General features: G+C 41.5%; 2 protein-coding genes across 6 annotated transcripts in view; one reads left to right on the forward strand and one right to left on the reverse strand.

Moving 5' to 3' along the window:
- The first annotated feature begins 980 nt into the window (after positions 1–980).
- On the forward strand, positions 981–19969 carry oc90 (otoconin 90). 2 transcript variants are annotated; one of them, XM_067529151.1, is made up of 20 exons: positions 981–5870; positions 6092–6160; positions 7179–7353; positions 7732–7838; positions 8611–8742; positions 8986–9033; positions 9848–9913; positions 10746–10865; positions 12233–12310; positions 12522–12611; positions 13435–13557; positions 14190–14249; positions 14747–14848; positions 15125–15265; positions 15749–15922; positions 16672–16770; positions 16906–17077; positions 17649–17755; positions 18152–18452; positions 19130–19969. In XM_067529151.1, the coding sequence occupies exons 1-20, from the start codon at positions 5813–5815 to the stop codon at positions 19416–19418; spliced, it is 2511 nt and encodes an 836-aa protein (XP_067385252.1). In that variant the 5' UTR covers positions 981–5812; the 3' UTR covers positions 19419–19969. The 2 variants fall into 2 exon arrangements, with proteins under 2 accessions (XP_067385252.1, XP_067385254.1); XM_067529153.1 differs by lacking the exon at positions 10746–10865.
- efr3a (EFR3 homolog A (S. cerevisiae)) overlaps positions 19647–25530 on the reverse strand; it is an 84638-nt gene continuing 78754 nt past the window's right edge. For all 4 annotated transcript variants that reach the window (XM_067529160.1, XM_067529161.1, XM_067529159.1 and 1 more), the window contains one exon: positions 19647–25257. In XM_067529160.1, the coding sequence (XP_067385261.1) occupies positions 25152–25257 (106 nt within the window). In that variant the 3' untranslated portion in view covers positions 19647–25151. The remainder of the gene's footprint in view (positions 25258–25530) is intronic.

Here is a 25530-nt window from a genome sequence, read left to right on the forward strand (position 1 = left end):
AATACTGGTTTTCAACTGTGCAAACTTAGGTATTTGGTTGTCGGGCTCGAAAAACACCAGGGTCCAATATACTGCAGCTGAATTTCACATACAGTTTTCTTTTCTCTTGTTTAATGAAAGAGCACATTTGAATTTATATTAAATCAAACACGTCTTGACATTTCTCCAAATTTAATTGAAATCTATTCAGTTTTGTCAATTGTAGACAATTTAAATATTTTAGTACGAGATGTTTGAACTATGTTATTTGAATCTATTGAAGAGTAATTGAGCGTGAAGATGAGATCACAGCTGCAAGAACCTTAGTGCACAATAGTTTAGTATTGTTAAAAGCTTTTGAGCTTTTCTGTTTATTTTTTTTGTTTTTTTTTAGAAAACTTTTAGAAAAGCTGCTGCAGTTGAAATAATAATTTTAGTAGAATCTTGCACAGCACGGTGTATTATTTGAAATTCCCTCAGTCGGGCTTCTTTACACTGGAGCTCCTCACACATCTGCCGTATCCCCACCCCCACCCCCCCGAAGGAACTCGTTTTAAAGTGTGTTTGTAGTCAGTGGAACAGGATTCTGTAAGTTTCACCATTCATTTACCTGTAAGAAGAGCAAAAAGCATCAGTTACTATGGTTACGTGCAGCTTGATTAACAAGTGCTCCTGCAGGTGTAGATTTCTGGAAGTCGCTCCAATACTTTGAATGGTGTAACGTACAGAAACAGCTGCTGGGTTTTTACCAGTGACTAATACAATTTGTCACCAAGAGGAAAAACTGGAGGAGCTAAGATCAAAACTCTGCAGCAGCTGCTTATAAAAGTTAAACTTGAGTAATTTGATTGTTTCACTACCAAAACTGTGAGTAAAATAACTTGAAACCTTAGATTTTCTCCAAACTTGTCTCGTTGGAGCTTTTGTTTATTCCCCTCCTTCTTTCTCCCTTCACAGATCTGAAACAAAGATGCCTGAAAAAGATGTGCATTAAACTGTGACCAGACAGAAACAAAGAGCTGTTCATCATCGCAGGACGTCACCCAAACTGCAAACTACAGCTGAGGACAAGCATCTGGAGGACGTATGGAAACAGAATCTGGTCTGGATGAAAATCATTAAAGCTGGAAATGTTCTGAACAAAAGACAACTTCTATCTGCCTTATATTAATATTCATCACTATAATCTACACAGGGTTTGGTTTGCACTTCTAGGGCCAAGAAGACAAATACAAATAAAAATGTGTCAAATCGACAGTCGGGGATTAAAAAAAACAAGTTTATTTGTTGATTTGTATGAAGAAATCAATTTTAGATTATTACTTTATCATTAAAAAGAAATCTGTACGTTCCCAAAACGTTTACCTCACTATGTTTAGTGTTTGTTTTGTTTTTTTATTTGGCAACTGTTGGAACCGTGAAGTGAAAAAAAAAAAGTTTCTTTCAAAATAAACGACACTTAGCTCGAAAATGCATATTCTTTCTTGCAGTATGGTTCTGCAGCAACGGTTTAGATGAGGTAGATTTATTTTCTATTGGGGATTTTGGGGCTAAATCTTTTCCTGAATTACAGGTCAGGTTTTTTTTAGTTCAAATCTGAGGACATGTGACTTGTGTCCCTCACATCCTTGATCCTGATGCAAACGCTATAGAAACCAGAAACCAGCAAACCCACTTTAAAAAGGAGCAGAAATGTGTGACATAATGTCGATACTGCAGAGCCATCGCTCTTCTTTTACTCTAAACATGTACCGTCCTCCCCCACAGATGCACCCGTCCAACACAATGCCCCACTATCAAACCCCCCCCCTGTTATTAAACCCCCAGCTCCTCTGCTTCACTGGTCTTCCTTCCTTACTGGTGCTCATTGATCTCAAGCCCTCAGAGGATCAGATAAGACCGGGTCAAATCCTGAGTCACAGATCCAGCCCCCCTATGGGACAAAACCCACTCTGTCAGACCCCAACCCCCGGTAAAGCCTCAAATACTTGCACGGGAACCAAACGACGATGAGCTCCAGCTCAGGTGGCACCTGACAGCCAATAAGACCTGAAGTGAAGGGTCCACCCCTCCTCAGGTGGGACTGATAAATGCAGTTCGTGGACCAGGGAGTTCATTCTGTTGGGAAACAGCAGAGACTCCTACAGTCACTGGCTGCTAACCCGTCAGTCTTAACCACACAGGGTTTCACTCCAATCTGCTGTCACTGACAAAACCACTACTTCTACAGCCACCGGCCCACAAAAAAGGTAAGAGTCGCTTTGCTGTTCAGCATTTCACTAGACATTTTGAGGTTTGCTTTGATAGTTGCACATTTGGAGCCCAACCAGTGCAGTGCAGCACAGGTTGTTGGTGTCAGATTCGAGGGAAAGTGGACTTGGAATTTTTTATTTATTCTTTGGGTTTTGCAGCACATTTTTATGATTTGACTTTTATAATTTCCTGCACACGACTTTTCACTTGCAGCAAATACAGTATTACAGACCCGTCAAAGTGAACGAAAGCTGCCCTTTTTTTCCGTTTAATTAGCAGATAATGATAAATAATTTAAAATCATTTTGTGCAAATGAAATCAGTTTTAAGGAACTTTTAAAGAAGCTACAGGTCTGATCTGTGCCCAGAACAGAGCAGCTCCTCATAGTAGACTAAGTTTGTGGCACTGCTCCATTATGTTTCACCTTCCTGCTTTGATTAGATCATGACTTCTGAAAAAGAATTAGCCACATGCTCACTACTTTAGGCACTTGAGCCTCTTGGCTCCCTGCACATGTCAAGGTGGATGGAATAAATGATCTTACAGCTAAAGCAAATGGCATTGGACTGAAGGAATCACATTTAAAAAAGTTTTCTTTGTGAGTCTCTTTGCACAATTTGTGATGCTCAGAAGACTTGATTCGATCTCCTCCAATGATCTTCATGTGACTGAAGCAGAAGTTGCCAAACACATTGCCTGGATACACTTTGTAAATTGCTCTATCATTAGTGATGAAGCTGCCGCCGGCGACTGACGAGGGCCAGTTGTCACTCGGCTCACGGGCTGCAGGGAACTGTTCAAAATGTCCAGCCGGTGGAAAGGTTGGTCTTGAAATAGTATGGATGCCCCCCTATGTAATGAATGTGTGCGATTGCTGCAACCATCAGCTGGAAGCTTCTCACTTAAAAGAAAAAAAAAAAATTTCATTATTGTGAAAACTCACTCCAAGGTCCAACTGAGGCTCTATCATGATCCATTTAGTATATTTTTAACTGTACTTTTGCCCTTTTTTTATCTTTGCTCTTCAGCTACAGTACAGAGAGACTGGAACGTAATCACGACGCTGATGTAATCACGGCTGTAATGGAATCATTGCAGTCTTACATTTTGACTCACTTTACTGAACTTTAGTTTGGCTGATTGATAAGTACACAGCGCGTGTACTTATTTATTTGCACTTAGCTGCCTGTCAGCGGCTGTTAGCTCAGCTGGTGATGGCACAGCTGTGCTCTTCAGACATTTCCTTGCAGAAACTCTCCAGCTGTGATAATCGCCCCCTGAGAAATGGGCTCCACATACAGTAACGCACTCAGCTTAGCGAGCACTGTACTTATGTCCATTTGTGACATAAAAAGACACAATGTGGTCCCGTCAGGATGTCCCAGGAGAAATGTTTTTTTTTTTTTTCCCCCCAGAACACCTTGGATAAATGCAGACGCAAACTTTTTTGTGCGGGTCAGGGACAAAATGACGAAGAAAAGTTGTAAAATCTTTTTTTAATTTTTATTTATTTATTTATTTTTACCTAAATCTGCAGAAATGGGTATAAAATCAAGGGACATACATTATGTAGTTTGAGGTTAACTTGAGATGTAAAGGCAGTGTACCTAATAAAGTGGCCAATGAGTGTAACTAAGGACTGTGCACTTTCCCACATTTGCTCCACGCGTACAGTCGTTGATCATATTTTTCCATGGATCTTAATGTTTTGCTTGTTTTGTGTTCAACATCAACCTCCCAGGGGCTGCACATGAAAAGGTGCCACATACATCTCTATTGCTTTAGACAGAACTCGTCCTTCAAGCCTGCGTTGCTGAGCAGCGTCTAACAAGGTCAAAGGACATTTTGAATATGGCACAACTCATGTTTTGGTGCAGTTATTTCCAGTTCTCCATTCTGGGCTCCTGACTGTGAGCATTTACTGCATGTAATGTTGCTGAAGTGAGGGGTGGGGGGGGCTCCTCTTCTGTGCTGGATGCTCTCGCTCTTTTGGTTGAAACTTTGCAGAGAATGCACGTGACTCGTTTGCATCCGTTAAAGTGCAGTGTTGGCCATTTTCCCTTTTTCAGGGTGTCATTAAAGATTTGAAAACAGCTGTTAAACATCTCCATTCATGAAACCACTGACCTGTTCGACCTTGGCATCAGAAGTACTGATAACTTCCCTGCTATTCAGTGAATCACGCTCGGGGCTTGAATGAAATGAATGACCCACTTGTTCACCTCGCCGAGCCGAGCGGAGCCACAGGTGGGGCCGTGCTGTTTGAAGCCATTACAGACACTGACACAGTGCGTGGAGGAGGTCATTGATCTTGTTTGGTGTGGCAGCAATCAGGGCTGTAATGACGGGGGTAATTTAGCCAGTTAGAAAGGCGACGGCAGAGCACATTCAGGTCTCTGTTACACAAGACGGGGAAAAAATAATCGGTGACATTTTTGGTCCCCTCTGATGAGCATGTTTGTTTCTTTCATTTGGGCGTCGAGGTCAGTGGCGGAGTTCGAGCCGAGCTTTTGCACTAATGGCAGCTTGGAGCTCATTTGCTGTTGTGTTATTCAACAGATGTTCCTCACTTAGAGACACTGCAGCGGCTTAATGGGCTCAACGTGCAGATGCTGGACGTCTGAGTGCAGCCTCCCGTGTCTGTGCAGAGAATCACAACAGCATGCAAAGCTAAACATGGAAGGTTTTAGCAACGTTTCGGGTATTTGGTGCAACTCCGGTTCATAAAAAGAGCAAAAACTGACGGTGCCGACTGACTTGTGGATGGCAGTTTTACCAAACAAGAGGGAGGAACTATTTTGTGTTTTGGATAATTCCAGACTTGGTGAGCTGTAGTGAGTATTTAAGGCACCAGGATAACAGGAAGTGGTTGTGGCGGCACGACCGACCCTCAACTCTATGTGTAAAAGCCACGGAACTACTGAATAAATTTAACCTCTTATTAGTCCTTTATGAAGTTACTGTTTGCCGTATTTCCGACCGTGAAGTCCCACTGACAAAAACGCAGAACCTCAGGGTTTATAAAGTAAAGTCATCCTTCCCGACATTACTCCTGTTGACCTTTGACCGTGGCAGCTGACATTTCCACTCAAACCATCAACCAGTTGATGTAGCATCTTGCATGTGACAGCTCTTTACTCATGGCTGTGATAAGGTGCTAAAAAAATGATCTAGTCAGTGAAGAACACGTGAGCCGTTAGTAGACCAATAACTACATCCTACACTGTTGTGATGATGTTAATGCAAACCTTTTTCTACAGCATCCTAGAAGTATTAGAGCTCTTCCATTCGGTTATTTCAGCTAGTGGCAGTAGTAATAGTAGTTACTAATAAAGTACTGCAACTTTAACATGCATCCGTTGGTTTTGATTTTTAGTCCAAGTTATGTTACAATGTTTAAAAAAAAACAGAAAGATGGTGAATTTAAAGAAAAGCTGTTGAAGAGCAATGATATGATGTAAACAACAAGTGCAGGAGAAACTATGAAATCACTTCCACATTTACCCGACAGTAATTGGTTTGCTGTGTCGTCTGTTCTCTTGTGGTTTCTTTGTGAACGAAAGAGCTTTTTCTTTCTGAATGCAGGTAGAAGTCATGTTTCTGATCGGTATCTTCCTTCTAACGGCTGTTCCAAACGGTGAGTACTCGGCTACATCCCCAAATGTTGTAGTTGCTGTATTTCTCTGAGGAGAAACAGACCAAGCGTCTCACAGTGGGTCCGACTTCTACAGAAACCTGTAAAGCAGAGGCCAACGACTACAGTGGTTTCTATTGGAACTGTAAATGCAGAAGGTAACAAATTCGGTGAGTAAAACGTTAATCAAGTCACTGCGATAACCGTTACCTCTTTGTTTTCAGCCTGTTCTGCCACCTCCATCTTCTGTCTGAGCCCAGAGGCCAGTGACCAAAACCCAGATCCCATGATTGGTGAGAACGAAACACACTATGACTGTCACATTAGCTTTGATTTATATTGATTGATGAGTTGGCTGATCAAAGTTGGGGATTCATCGGTTCACCCAAGCACTGAACGGCTGTGCGATGGTTACGCAAAGCCTGCTGGGAAGTAACAGAAAGGTCAGCGTGCTACTGTCATGTACTGTGCTGCATTTCACTTAAGTTTTGTCACATAACCCTGTTCAAACATTCACATTTCCACTATTTTTTTTCCATTACAATGTAAATTTATAAAGATATTACGGCCACTAATCTTTTGTTAAGTGCGACTAGTGGTACAGTTAAAGGAAGGAAACTACTATTAGCACATGCAGAAGGTTGTCATTGGTTCAGTGGGTTCATGTAAACAGAACTGACACCAGCACATATTATATTCACAGTAATTCTTTTTTGCCCCGGGGTCTCGAAGCAAACCTCACGCAGCCTAAACATAACTAAACATACTTTTTCCAGCTGTATTATCACAACCTGAGGGTTTATTTTATTTTATTTTTTCCCTCTATTGGAGCAATTGACAAAAGCAAGCAAAGTAACTAATATTCATAAATCATCTGACACTGGTTGGGTCAGCGTGTCGACAGCCTGCAGTGTATCATCCATGTCAGACTGTAATTGTTCCGACTGACACCTTGCTGCCAACAGCAATCATCCAGCTGCTCCACATGTTCTGTTGTGGACATCAGAGTTGACTGATTTACAAGCCGTGATGTTCTGGGACACAATCAGCACTTTGGGTACATCTGGCTTGTGGAGACCAGTGGCATAAGACTTTTTTCTTTTTTTTTTTGGCCCTGCGTGCTTCTCTGGACTCGGGTTATTGGAGCCTGCCAACAGAATTATCTATGATTAAATCAGTCAGCTCTCCGCCTGCCAGATGGAGAAAAATCGAATTGAAGAAACTGTGAGATTGTCAAGGTTTGTTGTTCTTACAGACTGTGTGTTTATCTCTCTTTGTCCCTTCCATCTCGTTCCCCCTCCCTTTGTGCAGATTGCCTGGGTCAGCGCTTCACCTGGCTGCACTCAGTCTTCAATAATTTCCCCTCAGTGGTCAATTTTGCGCTGAAGCTCCGCTGTGTTACGGGGCTTTGTCTACACGACCTGGAGGACTACGGCTGCTCCTGCAGATTTGCGGCAGCAGGAGACCCTGTTGACGATCTGGACGTGTGAGTAAGACTCTGGGTTCAGCAGCTGTAAAAGCTCAGTTTGTGGTTGGTGGCCTAATTGAATTCAGAGGTTGGAGGCAGCATGTACAACGCAGGTGGACGAGGTCTATAACTCAAATGGGCACAAAATGGCTGTCATCTGTAAAACTGCATGGATTCATTCCCACTTACTTAGTTATGTGAAATAAAACATCTGAGCTCCATGAAGCCTTGTGTTTGCACAACACGTAACCAGGAAACCTTCATCTCCACCTTCATTGTCGTAACGAGCAGTTTGGAAAGAATTGGCCATTACTGTAAATCCATCACACTTTGACAACTCATCACGAAGTGTGGACACTGGTGACTGACCTCAGACCCTTTTGGTTTGTCTCACAGCTGCTGTGACGCTCACAGGCTCTGTTACCAGAACGCTGCCCCCTGCAGGCTCCAGATGCCTCTGCTCCCAACCAACCTCACCTGTTCGACAGCAAACTCCAGCTGTGGTAAGACCCACAGTTCAAAGGGACCTTTTGATAAATAGTCTTATTTACAGTCTTGCTGTGAGTCGGATGAGTGGATCAAAGCTACTCGTGTGTCTGTACAGTGACTTTCTGCTGAATTATGAGGAAAAAAAAGAGGGGTTTTCCCCATCTCCAGATGTTGACCCAGCTTTGACAGTCGTGTGCTCTATTTGACAGTCCTCCGGTGTGTCCCCAGCTTAAGTTAGTTGAACAGTCTTTGTAGGGAGGAGGTTAGAGAGAATGTGTTGAAACGCATGACTTGGAGATGAGAGACCAGTTGTTTCAGTATTTTTAGCCCAGCTCACAATCTTTGCTTAACCTTCTTGCTTTTGTGCCTCAACTTAAGCATGTGGGGTTAATAAAAACCCAACTCCCTTCTCGCATGTGCAGCAGGGACGTACTGGCCCATAGCTGGAGTGTCGAGAACAGATAACGGCCATTGAGCAGATGGGCAGCAACTCTTACTTATGGGTTTTGTGGTAGTGTGGTTTCTTTCGGTGGAGAAAACCGCTGCGACTATGCAAAACAATTTCCTTCTAGGATTAACAAAGTTGTTTGAGTCTTGTCAGGAAGTAAAAAAAAGCATATTTCCAGAAAAATCCAGCCGTGTCCTAAAGAGAAGAGACACTGTGTGTAAACGTAGTCCTGTCATTCATCCTGCGTCCTGGCTCTGCTACATACAGAAGACAAAAAAATAATTGTACATTACATTGACTACGACTAACTGATTTTGTTTTTTGTTTTTTTCTCGGAGATGGTGGCAGTTGGTGTGAACAGAAGTTCTGCGAATGCGACCGGGCTGCCGTCGACTGCATGAGTCAGAGCTCGTACAACGCGACGCTGAGAGGCTTCGCTGAATCGTCCTGCTCTGCTACAAATCAAAACGGTGACTCTGTCCGGCTGTTTAAACTGTGAACAAAGCAGAAAAACATCCCCGTGTCCAGCTCCAGCTGTTGACTTCCCTTTTATTTAAGTTTGTTTTCTGCACGTTCAACACAAACTGGAACATTTTGAAAGCATACGATTCACTTTCCTTGGAAAGGGAATTAACATCAAAACTTTCCATACTGTCGTCGTTAACGTTGCACATGCTTGGAGGAATCTAAAACGGTCTGATTCTGTCTTTCAGATCTGCTTAGTGCCCCTGATGAGACCTTTGAAACTTTCAGAGGAGCAGGTGAGTCTGAGCGATGGCAGCACACTTCAGCCGATGAAATGACGCAGACTCGGGGCCTTAAGTGGACACCGCACCAACACGTCCACCTCGGTTTTCTCGAAAGTGCGTCACTGCACGTTGTGTCAGTTTCCGAGCCGATCAGACCTGCTGCAGACGGCTGAGTCACACCTCTGAGCCTCTCAGCCAATTAAAACAATGACCTCTTGACATTTAATCCTGCAGGTTACTCGCTGCCTACGCACAGCTGGGGAAAATAAAAAAAAAAAAATGGAGGATTGTCCAAAGTTCCTTTGAGGCGTCAAGTCCTAATATAGATGCTGTAACCAAAAAGAGCCTATTTATGCCGGACGAGTAGGAAGTTATTCGGTTGAAGAAGCAAACTTCAGAGGGAAGGTTGAGTCCAGATTGAGGAAAGATTTTACAGATGGCAGCAGCCTCGTGTGTCTGTACTTACTGTAAGGTCAACATCAAATACTGTTGTGCATGTGTTTATGTTGCATTGCTTTAAAGCAATAGCAGTGTAGGTATGTGAGGGACGAGCATTGTTAGAAAACAGTGTGTACATCAAAACAATAAGAAAGCATCGAAAGCAACTAAGGAGAGACACAGGCGTTTCCCTCAGGAGTCCATGTAGGTCAAAGGCAGAGCCTGGACTCATCAGAGGGACAAAGCCATGACTCCACTACCTCCACCAGCTTGTCTACAAACAAGCGCAGCCTCAACATTAAAACCCAGCCGCCTCATATTGTGCAAGTCTCCCTCTGACTGACTTTATCCCGTATCTGTTGATCTGAACCTGTCCCTCTCTTTCCAGACGTCCCCTCAGCTGTCAATGACTCCATGAGCTTCCAGCTCTTCAACTCTTCCGTCCTGTCCACAGGTAAAAGCCCTGTTACATGGTTGACTTCACTTTGTGAAACTCTCACACTCAGTTGTCTTAAGAGGGGAAAATGTAGAATTTGATGGACTCTTCACCTGCAGAACTCATAGGATGAAAACAGACAGACGTGTTGTTTTTTCCTTCACAAAACTGATACAGAAACATATTTACACTTCAGAGGTCAGAGGTTGGATATGTGCTACCACAGTAATTATTTTACTTTAATAATTGTACCTATGAATATGAACATATCGGTGAAAATATTCATGACAGTAAAACCGAACTTTTAATAAATAATCCTGAAAGTAAGTATTGCCGCTGATTTCTCTTAGCTCTTTACACTGTCTGCATTTCACTTTATGACTTATGGGACCCGTCATTTCAATTTGCATCCTTTACATTGTGAGGACTCATATATTCTGAGTTGGTAACATATTATAATATTGTATTTATACAGCACATTTCTGGAAACCCAAAGATGCTTTCAAATAAAAATAGGTTGTAAAAAATTACAAAATCCGAATTCTATCATGCTGTAGAGCAGGTCAGAAAAAACAAAGATTCAAAGCAGTTTTCGAAAGGTGTGAAACATCAAAATCGCTGCTCTAATACCACATCACATTACTTAGTTCAGACTAATACTCTTTGCAGAGAGCTCAGGTGTCTGCTCTGATCCTACTACCTGAAATGAATGAGTGGATAAAATTAAATCAACCAGACAAGGTGATGTTGTGAGGAGCAGCTCTGCCGTATCAGACCACGTGGCTTTGACCAACCCCAGCTGTGACTCACACGGCTCAATGATCGGTGCGTCTCTGTGTCTGTCCGGCAGAGACGGACCCACTAATGACCACCGTGGCCACCAAAGCAGATAACCAGAGCGACACCGGGGGGATGGACGCCAACCTCATCACCTCAGCACCGAGCCTGCACAGCCTGCTGACGCACACTGGTACCAACGTTAATTGGCTCACAGGTCACAGAGTTAACACAGGGACAAGCGGGAGGCAAATCCTGGGGGATTTAAAGACACACACACAATCACTCACACTCTGTAAAATATGTTTTTATTTTTTAATGTGACAAAGGTCGGTTGTATAAATCCTACAGGGTCTCTATGGTCAGAGCAGCACTTAAAACTTTGAATCCTCCACATTCATTGTTTTAGTAGCAGGTTTTTATTCTGCATGTGCAGCTGCATCAGAAACTCACACAGTGATAATGGATTGTGTTGATTTTTCCATTTCAGTATCCAAACGTCAAACTAATTAACCACAGGCAACAAACAAGGAGAAATGTCGTATGTGTTCAGTTCAGGCCTAAATAAATTGACCACGTGTCACTTACAATACAAGTGGAATTTATGTCCTCGTGATTCTTAACCAGGAAGTACTGAGCTTCAAATCACAGCTGAGCTCACAGTTAAAAGCTACCAGCTTGAGGATGCTGCATTAAAGATTAGTTTGTTCCTGTGTGGAAAACTTCTGACCTGCAGTTTAAAAGCCTTTAAGTCCTGCACAATAGGCCAGAGCTGATTTTCTGCAGTTGTTTTCTGAATTTCTTTGCACTTTACAACAATGACTTCAACTCATGGATGGATTACTGTGCAGTCACTCGATGTGTCCACAATCACCATACAGATGCTAAAGCAAGCACAGTGACCTATGGCCTCGACAAATGACCAAAACCAGGCTGCTAACCAAACGCTGGCTTAAACATCTGTATGTGATTGGAGGAAAATAACCGCAACGATCCTTTAGGACACGCAATTACCACAAACGCTACGTTTCAAAAATGAATTATCCAAACGAGGCACAATTTGAGCAAAACCGGACGGACAACAATATGAATCAAGCAAATGTGGAAAACATTATGATGCCTTCATACATTAATGTTACATTTAGCCCAACTGTAGTCACACATGTTACACTTTGTGTTAATTTCCCCAAATTTTAATGCAATAGCTGTAGATAGTTATGTATTTTTACCATTTTTGGGAAGTCGCTCAATTTTCAGCCCCTAGAATTGTGGGTCTACAAGCAGGTGGTTGTAGTTTCTGCATAAAACAAGTCAATGCTAGACGAAATCTCGATTGTGTCGAAATCCCCTGTGGCGGTGAACAAAGCCAAAGCTGTGAAATTGTGTCACTGTCCAAATATATATGGACGCAAACTATAGATGTGTCCACATCAGCAGCAGTGAGTGTGTGTTTGTGTAGTAGAGTCATTGAGCCCAATCTTCACTGTGGTGCAGTAATTTGCGGTGCTCTTGAAAACTTCAAGCAGCATGTGTTCATTCTGTTGTTCTGTCCTGTTTCAGAGGAGTTTGAGGAAGGTGAAGTTGGGGCAGAAGAGGCTGAAGAAGAAGGGAATAAACACCAGAGATTCATCTCTAAAGGTCTTTTTTTTTTTTCTTCAGTGGCTTTTACTTCCCGATGCTTTTAACTTTTCTGGCAAACTTGTGTTTTTCCCAAGCTGCTGGTAATTACATTTGGCCCACGTTGACCACCGCACGGCTTCCAGAACGGCCGAAATGATTTCCCCACTGCTCGATGACTCACTTGGCTCTGCCGTTTCCTGACGCTCTCAATGTGTCGCTGCTCTTACAGATTTGAATGGGACTGTGACGGAGGAAGCACTTGAGCAGGAAGAGATAAATACGGATCTGACGACCCACAATTCTCCGGCAAGGAGCCCGGGTGAGCCAATAATACACTGATGTTATGTTGTACATTTCCTCTCTGAAAAAAATGTTACCTGAAAGCTGCACTTTTGATTCGGATTAGATCACACCAACATTTTGAAACAACAAATACTACTACAGTAATTTGCAGTTTTTCTTTTACTGTTAAATGTATTTTTTTACTGTTTAATGTATTTACTAGCAGAAGAAAAGTTTACTTCAGTGATTATGAAGGATATTTTAAAGGACACCTTCACTCTCTTCTTTTGGTTCTACTGTGGGTGTTACGTGTAAACGAAAGCCACTAAACGTCCCTCTGACTTCCCATATTAAAATGTCTCTAGATGACATCACTTGGAGGAATCTTCACTTCAAATGATGTCATCTCATTGCTAAAACTATGGAGGTTGTAATTACAGCCTACCTGCTTTTCCAGAGCTCCTCCTGTATTAAAATCTTTCTCTGCTTCTAGCTTAAAAAAAGAGACTCCTCCAGATGACATCACCCGAAAGACTTTATCATTAGTTCAGATGAGGTCATCTGGAGGAGCTCTGGAAAAGCAGGTCGACTTTGTTTTCGTGTTGCTCACACCATGGATTTTTGTAATCATAGTCTACCTGCTTTGCCAGAGCTGATGAAAAACTCCTTCAGGTGATGTCATCTGGAGGTTTCTTAGCTAGAAGGAGATGTTTTAATACAGAGAAGTGTATTTATGTGCATGTACAACCCAAACTAGAACCACAAGACTCAAGTTCAAAATCAGTGAAGGCGTCCTTTAATGTCAAGGGTAACCTAAAATATATTGCAGCGGATTTAGACCCAGTCATTTGTCTTAGCAGGTTTAGTCACGCACACAACTGTGTCACAGACATCAGCAAAATATCAAATAAGTCAAAATGAAACAATGAAGTCATCTAAAGAAGAGGAGGAGGAAGAGGAGGAGGAAGCTTCCAATGAGCACGGTGAGTTTGACCTGCAATAAAATCTCAACCTATGCCGAATCTTATTTAGCTGAAACGGGTGTTTTATTATGTCTTAGCAATAACATGATGAACTGATTAGATTTTGGTGTTCGAAGAGTAAAGGTCAAGGTCCCTGTGACCTCACATCTGTCCCCTTCTCATCAGTGGAACATGCCAGGAACATCTGGCACAAGTGTTCACTTGGACCATACAGCTGCAAGGCTTTAAGGCTTGTTTTATTCACACTTCCTGTACGTGTTTCACATAATAAGTGGTCCACAGGTGAATAACTTTTCAGGTGAGACCTCAGAAAGTGCCATTCACTGATGAAGAACAGCAAAGTTCGAGCTTCAATGCTGACTGAAAACTGTTGTTTTGCAGCAGCTAAACAACTTAGGCAAATGAGAAAAGAGAAATATTTGATGTCAACGCTGAATTTAATAAAAACTGAGAATAGGGGCCAAAGACAGGATTATAATGGTAACACTATATTATTATTTCTACAGTATTAAGATACCAGTACAACACACATGTTTGACTTAGCTTCTAACAGACATGAAATACAGAAATTGTTGCAAAAATAATGGGAGACTTACATTTTTCCATCTCCTCTGTCTCTACGCTAACAACAGGGCCAACGACGACACTACCACCAACTGTAACCACAGAAGAGGTGAAAAGACGCTCGACAGGTCAGTTTGTTACTGAAGGCCTAATAAATACTTTATTGATCCCGAGGGAAATGTAAGACATCCAGTAGCTTACCCAGCTTAAACTGGTCGAGCAGACAAAATAAAACGTGAATACGCAAAGTAATGAATAGTAGATCTTTAAATATAATGTTTGGAATTTTGTTTTTGACGACTACCTTTTTAATTTCTAGTGTGTGTCTTTTGTTCTGGAGGTTGTTCTATTAAAAAAAATTACTGTAGTTATAAGTTACCAGTGTCATTCTTGATTTTTATCATTAACATTAGTCCCATTGTTTAAAAAGGTTCAGTATTTTTTATTTTTTTTAAATGAAATGGTCACTGTGGGTTTTATTCGAACAAAAAGTGTCTGTTGGGGCCAAACTCTTCGCATTGATATTTATTTATTGATATTTATAGCAGGTAGAAAAGGAATGTGAGTTCAGCCGGAGTCTTCGAGTATGTAACTTCTGAAAGCCTTTGTGTCCTGTTCCCCTCAGATGGAGCTGGTGTCAGCTTTACATTTACACCTTCAGCTTCAGAGGAGCGAGGGGAGCTGGGTGTCGGAGTGGAGATTGTTACCTTTCCGAGGGCGACTGAAGGTCAGATCCGCACTGTGGACATGTTGTGTCTCATAACACATAAAAAACCCCTGAATATCACAATACTCCAATTATTTGTATTAGTCTGTCCATTTTATTGTGTTTTAGAGTATGTAACAAACAAACCTTTCCTTCGTGCATGGACTGAACCAATTAGTCTAGTTTTAAAATCACCTGCACACAAATATTCTCACTGTGGAACTGTGTGATATGAATATTAAATCACGTGTCTGCAAACAATGTGTCAACCTGACTGTAATCTGTTTGTGCTAACAGCCACTTACTCAGGAACACAGCTAATTACCAGGTCGACAGCAAGAAGCTCGCTCCCAGAGATCATCCCGTCCACAACCGCAGCCGCCTCCCACAAGAGTCCGAGTGATTCGTGGGAGGAAGACGTCAGTCCTCGGAGGCTAGGTGAGCTGCCTCCACACTCTGGAAAAACTTTCTGGAAATGAATCAACATTTCATTAGCGTGTTGGGAGTGGAATCAATTAAACATCGGCACCATCTCGGAAATTAGCATGTGTCGGAGAAAGTGTCAGAAGTACTTTAAGCTGCAGGAACAGTTGCTTGGGGCAGCTCCACAAGGACGTTTTACTTGTTTCACCATGGTGACGGCTTCGGGTTTATTTTAAGACACTAAGACATGTGAGCTAAAAGCTTGGAATTGAACCGCCACCAACAGCACAACTTAAAAACACATTACACAGACATCATGAGCTTTTCAGTAACCGAGGAAGTGGAGGTAAAATATAGGTCGGACATCCCTCCCTATGCAGTTTAACAGCTGTTGACCCATGTGACCCTCATCGTGTTAAACAAATCCCAGCCAGGTAATTACAGCTAATGACAATCCCTCCGACACTTAACGAGGTTCCCCAACTGTACTTTGTGTAGGTCAAGAGCTACGGGGACCCTCCTCATCAACTTCAGTCACACCCACCACCCACACAGGAGCTGTGAAATCTCCTTCGTACACCACGACTGAGGCTGAATCTCAGGAGGAGCTGCAGGAAAGGTCCCAAACAACGATGGCAGACAGCTCCCAGGAGAAAGACGCGCACCGACAAGGTGGGTCACACTTCAGCCACTGTGGTTGAAATGTAGTACATGTATGCAAAACACAAGTGGCTCCAGTTTCTCTCTCTCCTAACTTCACGCCAAGAAGCATTTGGCATCTTTGCTCTTTCCTGAACGTTCTGGGTTGAGTCAACCTCTCAACAAATTTAATTATATTGAATAGGTTCAACGAGTTAAATGTAATAATCTGTAACCTCTTAATGACACAACACACACCAGTCCATTACTTACATTAACAACACATTTGCATTTCCCACTCAAAGTGGAAGCTGGATCAGGTAAATAATTTCTTCTAACAAAGATGTTTCTTCTATGACAGTAAACTTTTTGTTTGATCGTTGTAGTTGCAGCCTAGCACCTTCCACTCTGTTCATTCAGGGGAGGATTTATCCTTTACCCCAGTGCCTGTGTAAAGGACCTGTGTCATCCACCTCCACCCTCTGCACTAAGCTAACATGCCTTAATGTGGTTTTCCTTTTTGAACGTTTAGGTCGGCTTTGGGTCAGGGTTTCAATAGGAATCCAAACATAACATTTCCTGGTTCCTTTGAGTCAATGTAACTTTTGTTCTGGCAACATTTGGCCTTAATAATCTCAGCCAGTCATTATACCAGCAGCTGGTTCATCTTTTTCACTTCAACAATCCAGAATCCTCAAAAAAACAAAAAAAAACAAAGCCATTCTCTTTGAGTGTAATAGGATGTCTTTTAAACTGATGCTGTTGTGGGTCTTTGTTGACAGACTGGGATGTGGCTCAGAAGAGGACAGTGCCGTTTTTTGCCTGGTCCCTGCTCGAGTCTGTTGGACTGACCGATGCACAATTCCAGACAGACACCAGAGGTAAAACGGCATCATTCCGAATCTTTTTCTCCATCCTACCTGATACCTGATATCAAATCCTTTCGTTATGTACTTTAAAATCCGGCAGTGAAACTCCAGACAAAGCAACAACTTGCGTTTCCCTACTTCCAACAGAATGCAGCCACTCCTTCACAGTGTACAGCAGTGACGGCCGAGCCAAGCGAGAGTTGCCGGCGCTGGGGGAGATGCTTCGCTGCTTGACGGGACGCTGTCCACAGGAATACGAGATGTACGGCTGCTACTGTGGACAAGAAGGTGCCGGTCTGCCTCTGGATCAGCTGGACAGGTCAGTGGCTGCAGGATAAGGAACATACAGAAGGGAAGACATGTTGGAAGAACGCACAATAGACTAATTTGCTTTAACACCTGCCTGAGAACGATGAGGTTTCAGAGCAGACTTCACTGTGATAGTTATTTGTACAAATTGGGACACGAGGTCGGTCAACTTAATGTTCCAAAACGTAGCAATGGAAACATAACACTTCCTGTTTATGGTTAAAGGGTCATTTCAATCCTTTCTCTAAATGGAATCTATTGTCCATTTGCTGCTCTCTTGATTGTGCCACAGACCTACACTGTGGACATTTTCCTTCAACCAGTCAGCTGCACACGCACAAGATTTCTGGCAATTCATTATTCGGACCATGGATTTAGGACTATAACTTTCTGTTATGGAGCATTAACTGTGCCAAATTAGCAAATCTAAATTCACTAATTTATATTTGGTCCGAAAAGCACTGAAGCACACAGAAAGTCACACTGTAGGCTGCAAATTGAGGACATTTTGTTTGATTTCCATACTATACACCAGCAGTTGCCGCTGTATGAAGCCAACTATCTTGAACTTTCCTCATCAGGTGCTGCTTCTTCCATCACTGCTGCCTGAAGCAGATCGGCTCAATGGGCTGTAGGTCAGAGAGGAAGCTCAATGCTCAAATCTCCTGTGAGAACAGGAAACCACGATGTGAGTACAGGATGTGTACTGTGAAGTGCTGCTTCAAAGTAACTACAGTACTAATAAAGGTTATATGTACTAATAAACCTTCATCTTGCCTTTGTTTCCTGTATTCATAGCTCTGTTCTTTCTTTTCTAAAGTTTCTGTTTAATTTGTCTTATTATGGTAGGTCATGTTCAGAAAACATTCATGCATTAAATCATTTATATACTTAGCACTATAGAAGAAAAATACCAATGTCAAAAAAATTCTTTATCAACCTAATAACTACTTTCACATCCAAATTCATTTTAACTCAATTTTTAACTATGTCTCTTAGCACACAACCCCACTAATATAGTCAAATAAGAGATGAAATCTTTTAGGCTGAGGATCATTGGGCTCTCATTCTGTTTCCTCCTCAGGTCAAGGGGTCACGGTTTGCGACAAGCTGCAGTGTGTGTGCGACAAAACTACTGCAGAGTGTATGGCTGCAGCTCATTTTAACCACAGCCTGCCATCGCACCAGTGTAGAGGACCCCAACCCCCCTGCCGCCGGGCCAGCAGACCCCCCAAATCACAGCTTCCCCATGAGTCCAGTGAGGAGAGTGAAGAGCTGCAGGGAGAAACCTCTGACTTGGATGAACTGGAGGGCCAGACACCTGGAGGGGAACAGGACGCATCAGTGGATACAAGCACACATCCCCCACGTCAAGTTCCAAACAGGTGAGAGAAGGTTCTCTGATCATTTAGTAAAGGAAAAATAGAGCGGTACATTTTCACTGTATGATTTAATGGTAAAGCAGCAGGTGTGTGCAAAGCTCTGACTGAATTTTACTAAATAAAATGACTATGTGCCTGAATTGGCTAATTTATTCCAATAATACATTTACTCAGTGCTGCATTTTCTAATAAATTTAAGTTCTACAATATATTACGGGTCTTGAAGGAGCCAGTGTCAGGGATTTGTGCACATGATTTACAAGGAGTAGCCTCTTAATTCAGATTCACAAAACATAAGAAGTCTGCCAGAAATCAGCAAATGAAAGGTTAGAGGAGCCAAAGGACTGGACATGAACAAGAATCATTGTGTCCATGTCCACAGCTCATTAGTAAACTACAGTACATGCAGGATACGCATTCCAGGCCTGCAAGAACGGCTCCCCTACCCACTGTTAATCACCTGGACCAGATATGTAGTCAAGCAGAAGCTGGAAGAAACCCTCTTAATTGAGGGCGGGGGGTTGGTGGAAGACAAAATGAATGGGTGTCTTCCAGTTCAAGGACATGGGATGAGTATCCCTGGAGTACAGAATACTATACTGTAGCTGACACGGTTAAGGCTGTACATTTTGGAATTACAATCAATTCACACTGAATTAAACAAATAACTGTGTCTGCAGTGATGAGAGCACTGACCTGAAGGATGAAGAAAAGCCACCTGCTGGATCAACCATCGGCCCGACGCCACCTCCTCCATCCAGTGAGGAGAGCAGAGAGCTGCCGACACTAGGTGGGAATCCAACTCAAAACCACAGGCCGAGTGTAGGCCCAAGCCAAGGGCACAGACCAGCAGTGAGACCAGAGGGAGCTGGGGTGGAAGAGATGGAGGAGGAAGAGGAAGAGGAGGAGGAGGAGAAGGAGGAAGAGGAGGAGAAGGAGGAGGAGGAAGAGGAGGAGGAAGGAAAGTAGACACCAGGTTTGCTTTTCTGAGGCAGCCTTGAAATTTAAAGAAGTAATTTTAGGGCCTCAGTATTTAAAGGTTATTGTCAGAATATACTGTCCAGAAACAGTTTGGAAAATTTGGGATTTATGGGGAAAAAAAACATTCTGTACAGATTTGTGAAATTGAATTTTTGAGGGGGGAAGAAGAGATGTAATAAAAAAAAAAAAAGGACAGACACTTAAAGAAATCACTGCTTGTTAGTTTTGATAAAAACACTTTATTTTAGTCTCTTCAACATCAATCTTAATGCACAATTTACTATTTAACAGAAGCTTTGTAACAAAGTGCTGAGGATCTGCTGCAATCGTGGTTCAAGGAAAATGTTTATGATGCAGTAAAACATTTCTGTAAAAGTAATAAATATTTTTCAAATTCTTTATTACTGGTGCCGAAAGTGTTCAACTCTTTGTTTTTGAACCTGAGAGCTAAAATAATTTGTCAGTAAATGTAAAGGTTTGCCGTCTTTCTAATTGGTTTTGGATAGTTGGTCAGTTGGAAAAATATATGTTAAAAGAAATTCACTTTGCAAAAATCAATGTGTGAAATGTTTGAAAGGAAAAGAATAATGTCAGAAAATAATCGACCATGAAAAACGTGAAACGTTATCACCAGCTACAGTAGCTATTACTGTATTTTGTCGTTTTCTAGTTCAACACTTTAACATTACTAAAGCACGAACAAAGTGATTAAACAAATGAATGCGCACGTGGATTCAGTCTTAAACCAATCTCTTAACCCACAGCTGGAGCAGAACCTTAGCGCAGTGTCTGAAACGGTAAAGTCTGAACACAAATGTGACACCTTTTGTCTCTAAAACTGGAACAAAAATACATTTGCATCACAAACATAAAAAAAAAAAAAAATCATCAAGCTCTTTTTTTTTTTTGCTGCAGAATATTATTTTAAATTAGACATTTACCGATTTCCTCTCTGCTCCCCTGTGAGTTTTTCAGACTCAGTACTGTCTTAAATCACTGATCGAGATGGACATTTTTTAATAGTTTTAATACCTCTAATAAATCATTTGTACCAAACACTATTCTGTGCTCCCTTTTGCTATAGTACCAGATACACAGTGATCAAAGTGCTAACACAATGTTTTAGTTTAATATGTGGAACTACATCTGCTGCTACTGTTCCCATAATCGAGCTAAAGCTACTAAAGATACTGCTAATTTATCAAAAGCAGCACTGATGACTCCTTCTAGCTCAACTTTGTACTTTTCTGAGATAATTCACTCAAATATTAGTCAGCTTTGACGATACAGAAGTTGCAGATAAGGACAGATTCAGAACCAGCTCCAACTTGATCTAAGGCAGAATTTATCTCAGTTAACAAATGCGGATCATGGGCATAAGAAATAAAATGTGCTTTTTACTAGAAGGCAGATTCTGAACTGAGCCCGACAGGACTGGTTCAGTTATGTAGCTTAATCTAAAAATATAGAACCATAAACTAGACAACATGACCCCGTTTCCTTTTTTAGTCCATTTAAAAGTGCAATTCCAACTCAAATGATGATATAGTGGGTACGTGGCTTCAGTCGCGTATCAAAAAAACACCCCACAAACTTAATTGAGTCATGCGCAGGCTGGATGCTGATTCATGCTCTCTCAGGTCTCAGGTTACATAAAGTGGCCGTTTTAAAAAGGACTGACGGCAAAGGGCATTTGCATGCCGGCTCTAATATTAATGCTGATGAAGCAGCTGATTTGCCCTGTGACCTTTTTTAGTTTGTTTCTGCCAAAAGAACATTTCTTGGCAAACTTGATTAAAAACAATTGGGCTGAATCTGGAGCTGAATCTTCCTTATGCACAATATGTATGAAAGGATTTTATATCGAAATATTTGCTGGTGAACACATCTAAACCAAAGCTGCAACTTCATGTGAAAAGAATATAGAAATGCTCAAATTAGCACATTGCACCGACATACTCAACTTCTCTGTATTAGTAAAAAAAAATAGTTGACTATCTGACTACAGATACAATATTATTACTTTTATTTGAAATTGTATAATTGATTAAAAGCAATCAAGTAATATTTCATAGTGTAAATGAGACCATTTCTCCCACTTTAAGAACTGCACAATCCCATTGAAACCCTGAACCGTCAAAAAAGCAAAATCAATGAAAAGAAATCAGCATTTGTCAACATGTTGATAAATGTGATGGACAGCAATAAAACTCCCAATTTCGAAATCTCTACCAGGCAACATTATGACCATAAATGATGCATATAATGTACAAAAATATGATATACTGCTATGACACATTCATTTGAAGTGATCATGTATTCCAGCCACTGCTCAAATCGTACTTTTCTTCAAACACACTGATTTAAAAAAATAAAAATGACACATTTCCACTGTGTTGGCTCATTTTTCGTCTCGTTTGAAGAAAAATATGATTTTTTTTTTTTTTGATTCAGTCACTGAAACAAAAGGTTTAGATGGATTATTTTTTTCCCCAGCATTCATCTTACAGTGCCGCCCTCGAGTGTCGACAATGTGATATTAAGATTTTAAGTGGTTGCTCCGCATAGTGCATGTTCTTAAGAGCTATGCAGATAACACGTTGCACTTAAAGCTAAGACGTTACGCAGCGTAGATATCAGTGGACGAGGGTCAATACTGTACATCAGAGGAAAAATTGCTCTGCTCATAATTGACGTTTTCGTCTTCATACCCTCAACATCCATCCTTTAACATCTAGTAAACACTAAACCAGCTGACATTTCAGCTAATACTCAAATTGGCTGGTTTACAGCTAAAACAGTCAGATATATGCAGTATTTTACCAGCTAGACGTCACTTTTAAAACTAAATACTGTAATGCACTGAGAAACACTGCATCATTCTGCTCTCTGTTTCAGGATTTGTTATCTGTACAACATCTGATCAGGGGCCTTTGCCATTAGAGGCCCGATGTAATTGGATCTCAATATGCAAAGCAGGCAGGATGAGCTGGTGAAAGTCAATAAATAAGCAATGCGGGAGGCTCTGAAGGGACAGCTACAACGTGCAGGGCAGGAATCATGTGTCAGAGATAGAAAACTGCATATTTCAGAGCTTAAAATTCACCAAATGAACTTTCAAACCCAACCCCCAAACTTCCAGAGGAGACAAAACAATCCTTAAACACAATTGTCATGTCTCAGCTTTCAGTATCTTTACTCAATGGGTTTGCAGTATTATATACTACAAGAAAGTAATCAGAAATAGTGGCTGGTAGTACTGTTAACCCCACTGATCACATGACATCTCCTGAAGCGATATCCTTAAATAGGCTCTACATATTTACCTGCTGCTATTGGATCAAACAACATTCTGAGTGCAGTGCTTTCTGGTGTATTAAGATACTACAGGGGGAAATGTGGTACCGGGAAAAACCAACAGGACCAAGTTGAGCTTTATGAGGCTCATGTTGGTCGAGTCCAAACTAAATTCACTTAGTCAACCTTCCACATTTGGAAACGTAACCTGCGCTGGACAACTTCAAAACGTGCAAAACTATCTGAAACACACGCAACCACTTAGACAGTGGCCATCTCATCCTGCTGAGCAGCACTCACACCTCAGGAATTTCTTCCTCGTATCCTTCATTCAGTTCTCCATCTTTCTCCATCCTTCTCCAGAGCACTACGTCAGTGCAACAAGCAACAACACGCGGATCCAATAAGCGTCACTTCCTCAAGAGTGAATCAACTGATTTGGTTTAATGTTTTGAGGAGACACACGCAGGAGATCCAATCATCTCTGAGTATAAAAGGCAACACTGACCAACCTTAACCCTTGAATTAAGAAGACTAAACAAAGGCAGTTGGTATCCACCTCCAACTGCAGGAGGGATTTGTACTGATAACCGTCAGTTACTATAAACCACAGCTGCAGCTCCGCCCGATACAAAGATCTGATTTAAAAAAAAACGCCTCCCCCTTTGTTAATAAAATGAGGCTTTGTGGTATTAAATCTTTCAAAATGTCAGTGCTTTCTATCAGAGTAGCTGAACACGACTAATATTAATGCATTTATCAGGGAGGTTACTTTGACGTGTCAGCTGCTGCTTCTGCTGGTGTTGCTCTCCGATTTTGGAATAAAACTCTTCATTTTGCTCAGTGCAGGCCTGAAAACATTCAGCTCATTTAGTTGAACAAATGTCAATATCCAGAGTCGGGAAGAAACCAACAACTGTCTTTGGCAAGAAAATGTGGTTCTCAGTTAGAAGCTGCTGGTTGAATCAGATAACGTTACCATCAATTGGTAAAAACACAGCAACTGTGCACAGGAAGTACAGAACAAAATGGAAATAGAATTCAATTTTAGGGACTTTTTACAGTGGATAGTGCTGGTGGTGATCTGGAGCCACATAGCTATAGTTAAATAAATCATGCCAATAAAAAACGAATTGCCCCTTGGATGTGGCTCCCATAACCCTTAACGACGCGTTAAAAATACACAATTCAGTGTTTTGCAGTTTGTGTGCTTGTTTAAGACGGGGAATAAAAACACAGCTAAGATGTCAAATTACCTCCCGAGTCCTTTCCTACCACCTCCTTACTAAAGCTTTCCTGAACTGACAGCTTGGTGCTGAACATCAAGAGTTTGATTGACAGGCATTTTAGTTAAACAGCTTTGTGATCTCTGCCTGTTCAGCACTTTGTTGTCAGGTAATGAAGTTCGGAGAATGAGGATTTATTCAGAATAAATAACAATACCAAAGAACTAGGAAATGCTGCATTCACTCTGAAATGTATACAATCTTGTTACTTTGCATATGTCTATCTTGGAACAAACAGCAAATTAAAAAAAATGCACATGGATGAGATTTTCTACGGCAAATCAAAGCTGTTTTCTTTGCTTTCATTCAACTACATGTGCAACGTGAAATCCAACAACCGTTTTCCTAACCACCGTTTTTGACAACAGTTGATGAAGAGTTGAATAAGCTCCTTCAGTGATAACAGATCCAAATCAAGCTATTGCACTAATTCCGCTGCAGCTTTCTAAGATTTTGGGTTGGATGAGTGGCATTTTCAAAAGCTCTAGAACACGACATTTGAACTAAACACCATCACCAACAATGGGCAGACCGTGACTAGTTATTTCAAGTCAAAGTATTTTTTTTTTTTTTTTTTGCCTTATCACTACACAGAACTCAGCTGCTTGTTGAAGTAATTTCTGATGCATATTTACCTGCAGACTGAACAGAAAAGACTGGACTGGACAAGTTGTTAAAGCCGTGCAGCAGTGAGCCTAAATCTAATCTGCCTTTAACCAACACTAAAGTTATTCACTGGTAATTGCAGACAGCTAATATATTGTACATATATAGTGAGCGCACTGATGACTACCGATCTACACGAGAACAGATAACTGACAGCTAAAACCAGCTTCATAATTTAAGCCTGAGACTGGGTGTAGCTGTCCCTGTGGGAATTCAATTGGAAATCAGAGCGTATGTGCAAATTGTGATGCTTTGGCTACACCAGAGTCATTCTGGAAGTAACTTTTACATCCAATCAAATTGCTGAAATCTCAAAGTGCTGGTGGGTTTAATGCAGAATGTTCTTGTTGGTTTAATAAAGATTAATAAATGGCATTTTGGATTTGGACATACCATTTGCAGTGTTGTGGCTCTCTAGGGGATTAGAGATGTACTTTTTCAGCATTTGTAAGGTGTGGGTGTGTGTGTGTGTTTAGTAGACGCAAAGGTCTGGAAACTTCATCTCATAGACGGGGACGGACTGGTGCTGGGTATGTCCTGCTGAGATGGAAACCACTCCGGACGGGCTGGGTGGAGGCCTAGTTAGGGATATCGGGTGGGGATCATGGACAGAGACAAGATATTAAGCACGTTTGTCCTCTGTACAGTGCTTATTTAAAGACATGTAAGATGCGTTTGAGACTCATTTTTAAATTGTATAACTTTCATGAGAGTAAGAGTCTGAATTGTGGTTGATTCATCAAATGAACACTGCTGCACTGGAACAGGTCTCTGTAGTAAAGGAACGTGTCACACAGGGCAGCAGTGTTTTTGCCAAATGACATAAATGCTTCTTTTTGTGGTAAGATTGT

Source organism: Channa argus, chromosome 14 (assembly GCF_033026475.1).
Source record: "Channa argus isolate prfri chromosome 14, Channa argus male v1.0, whole genome shotgun sequence".
NCBI lineage: Eukaryota > Metazoa > Chordata > Actinopteri > Anabantiformes > Channidae > Channa > Channa argus.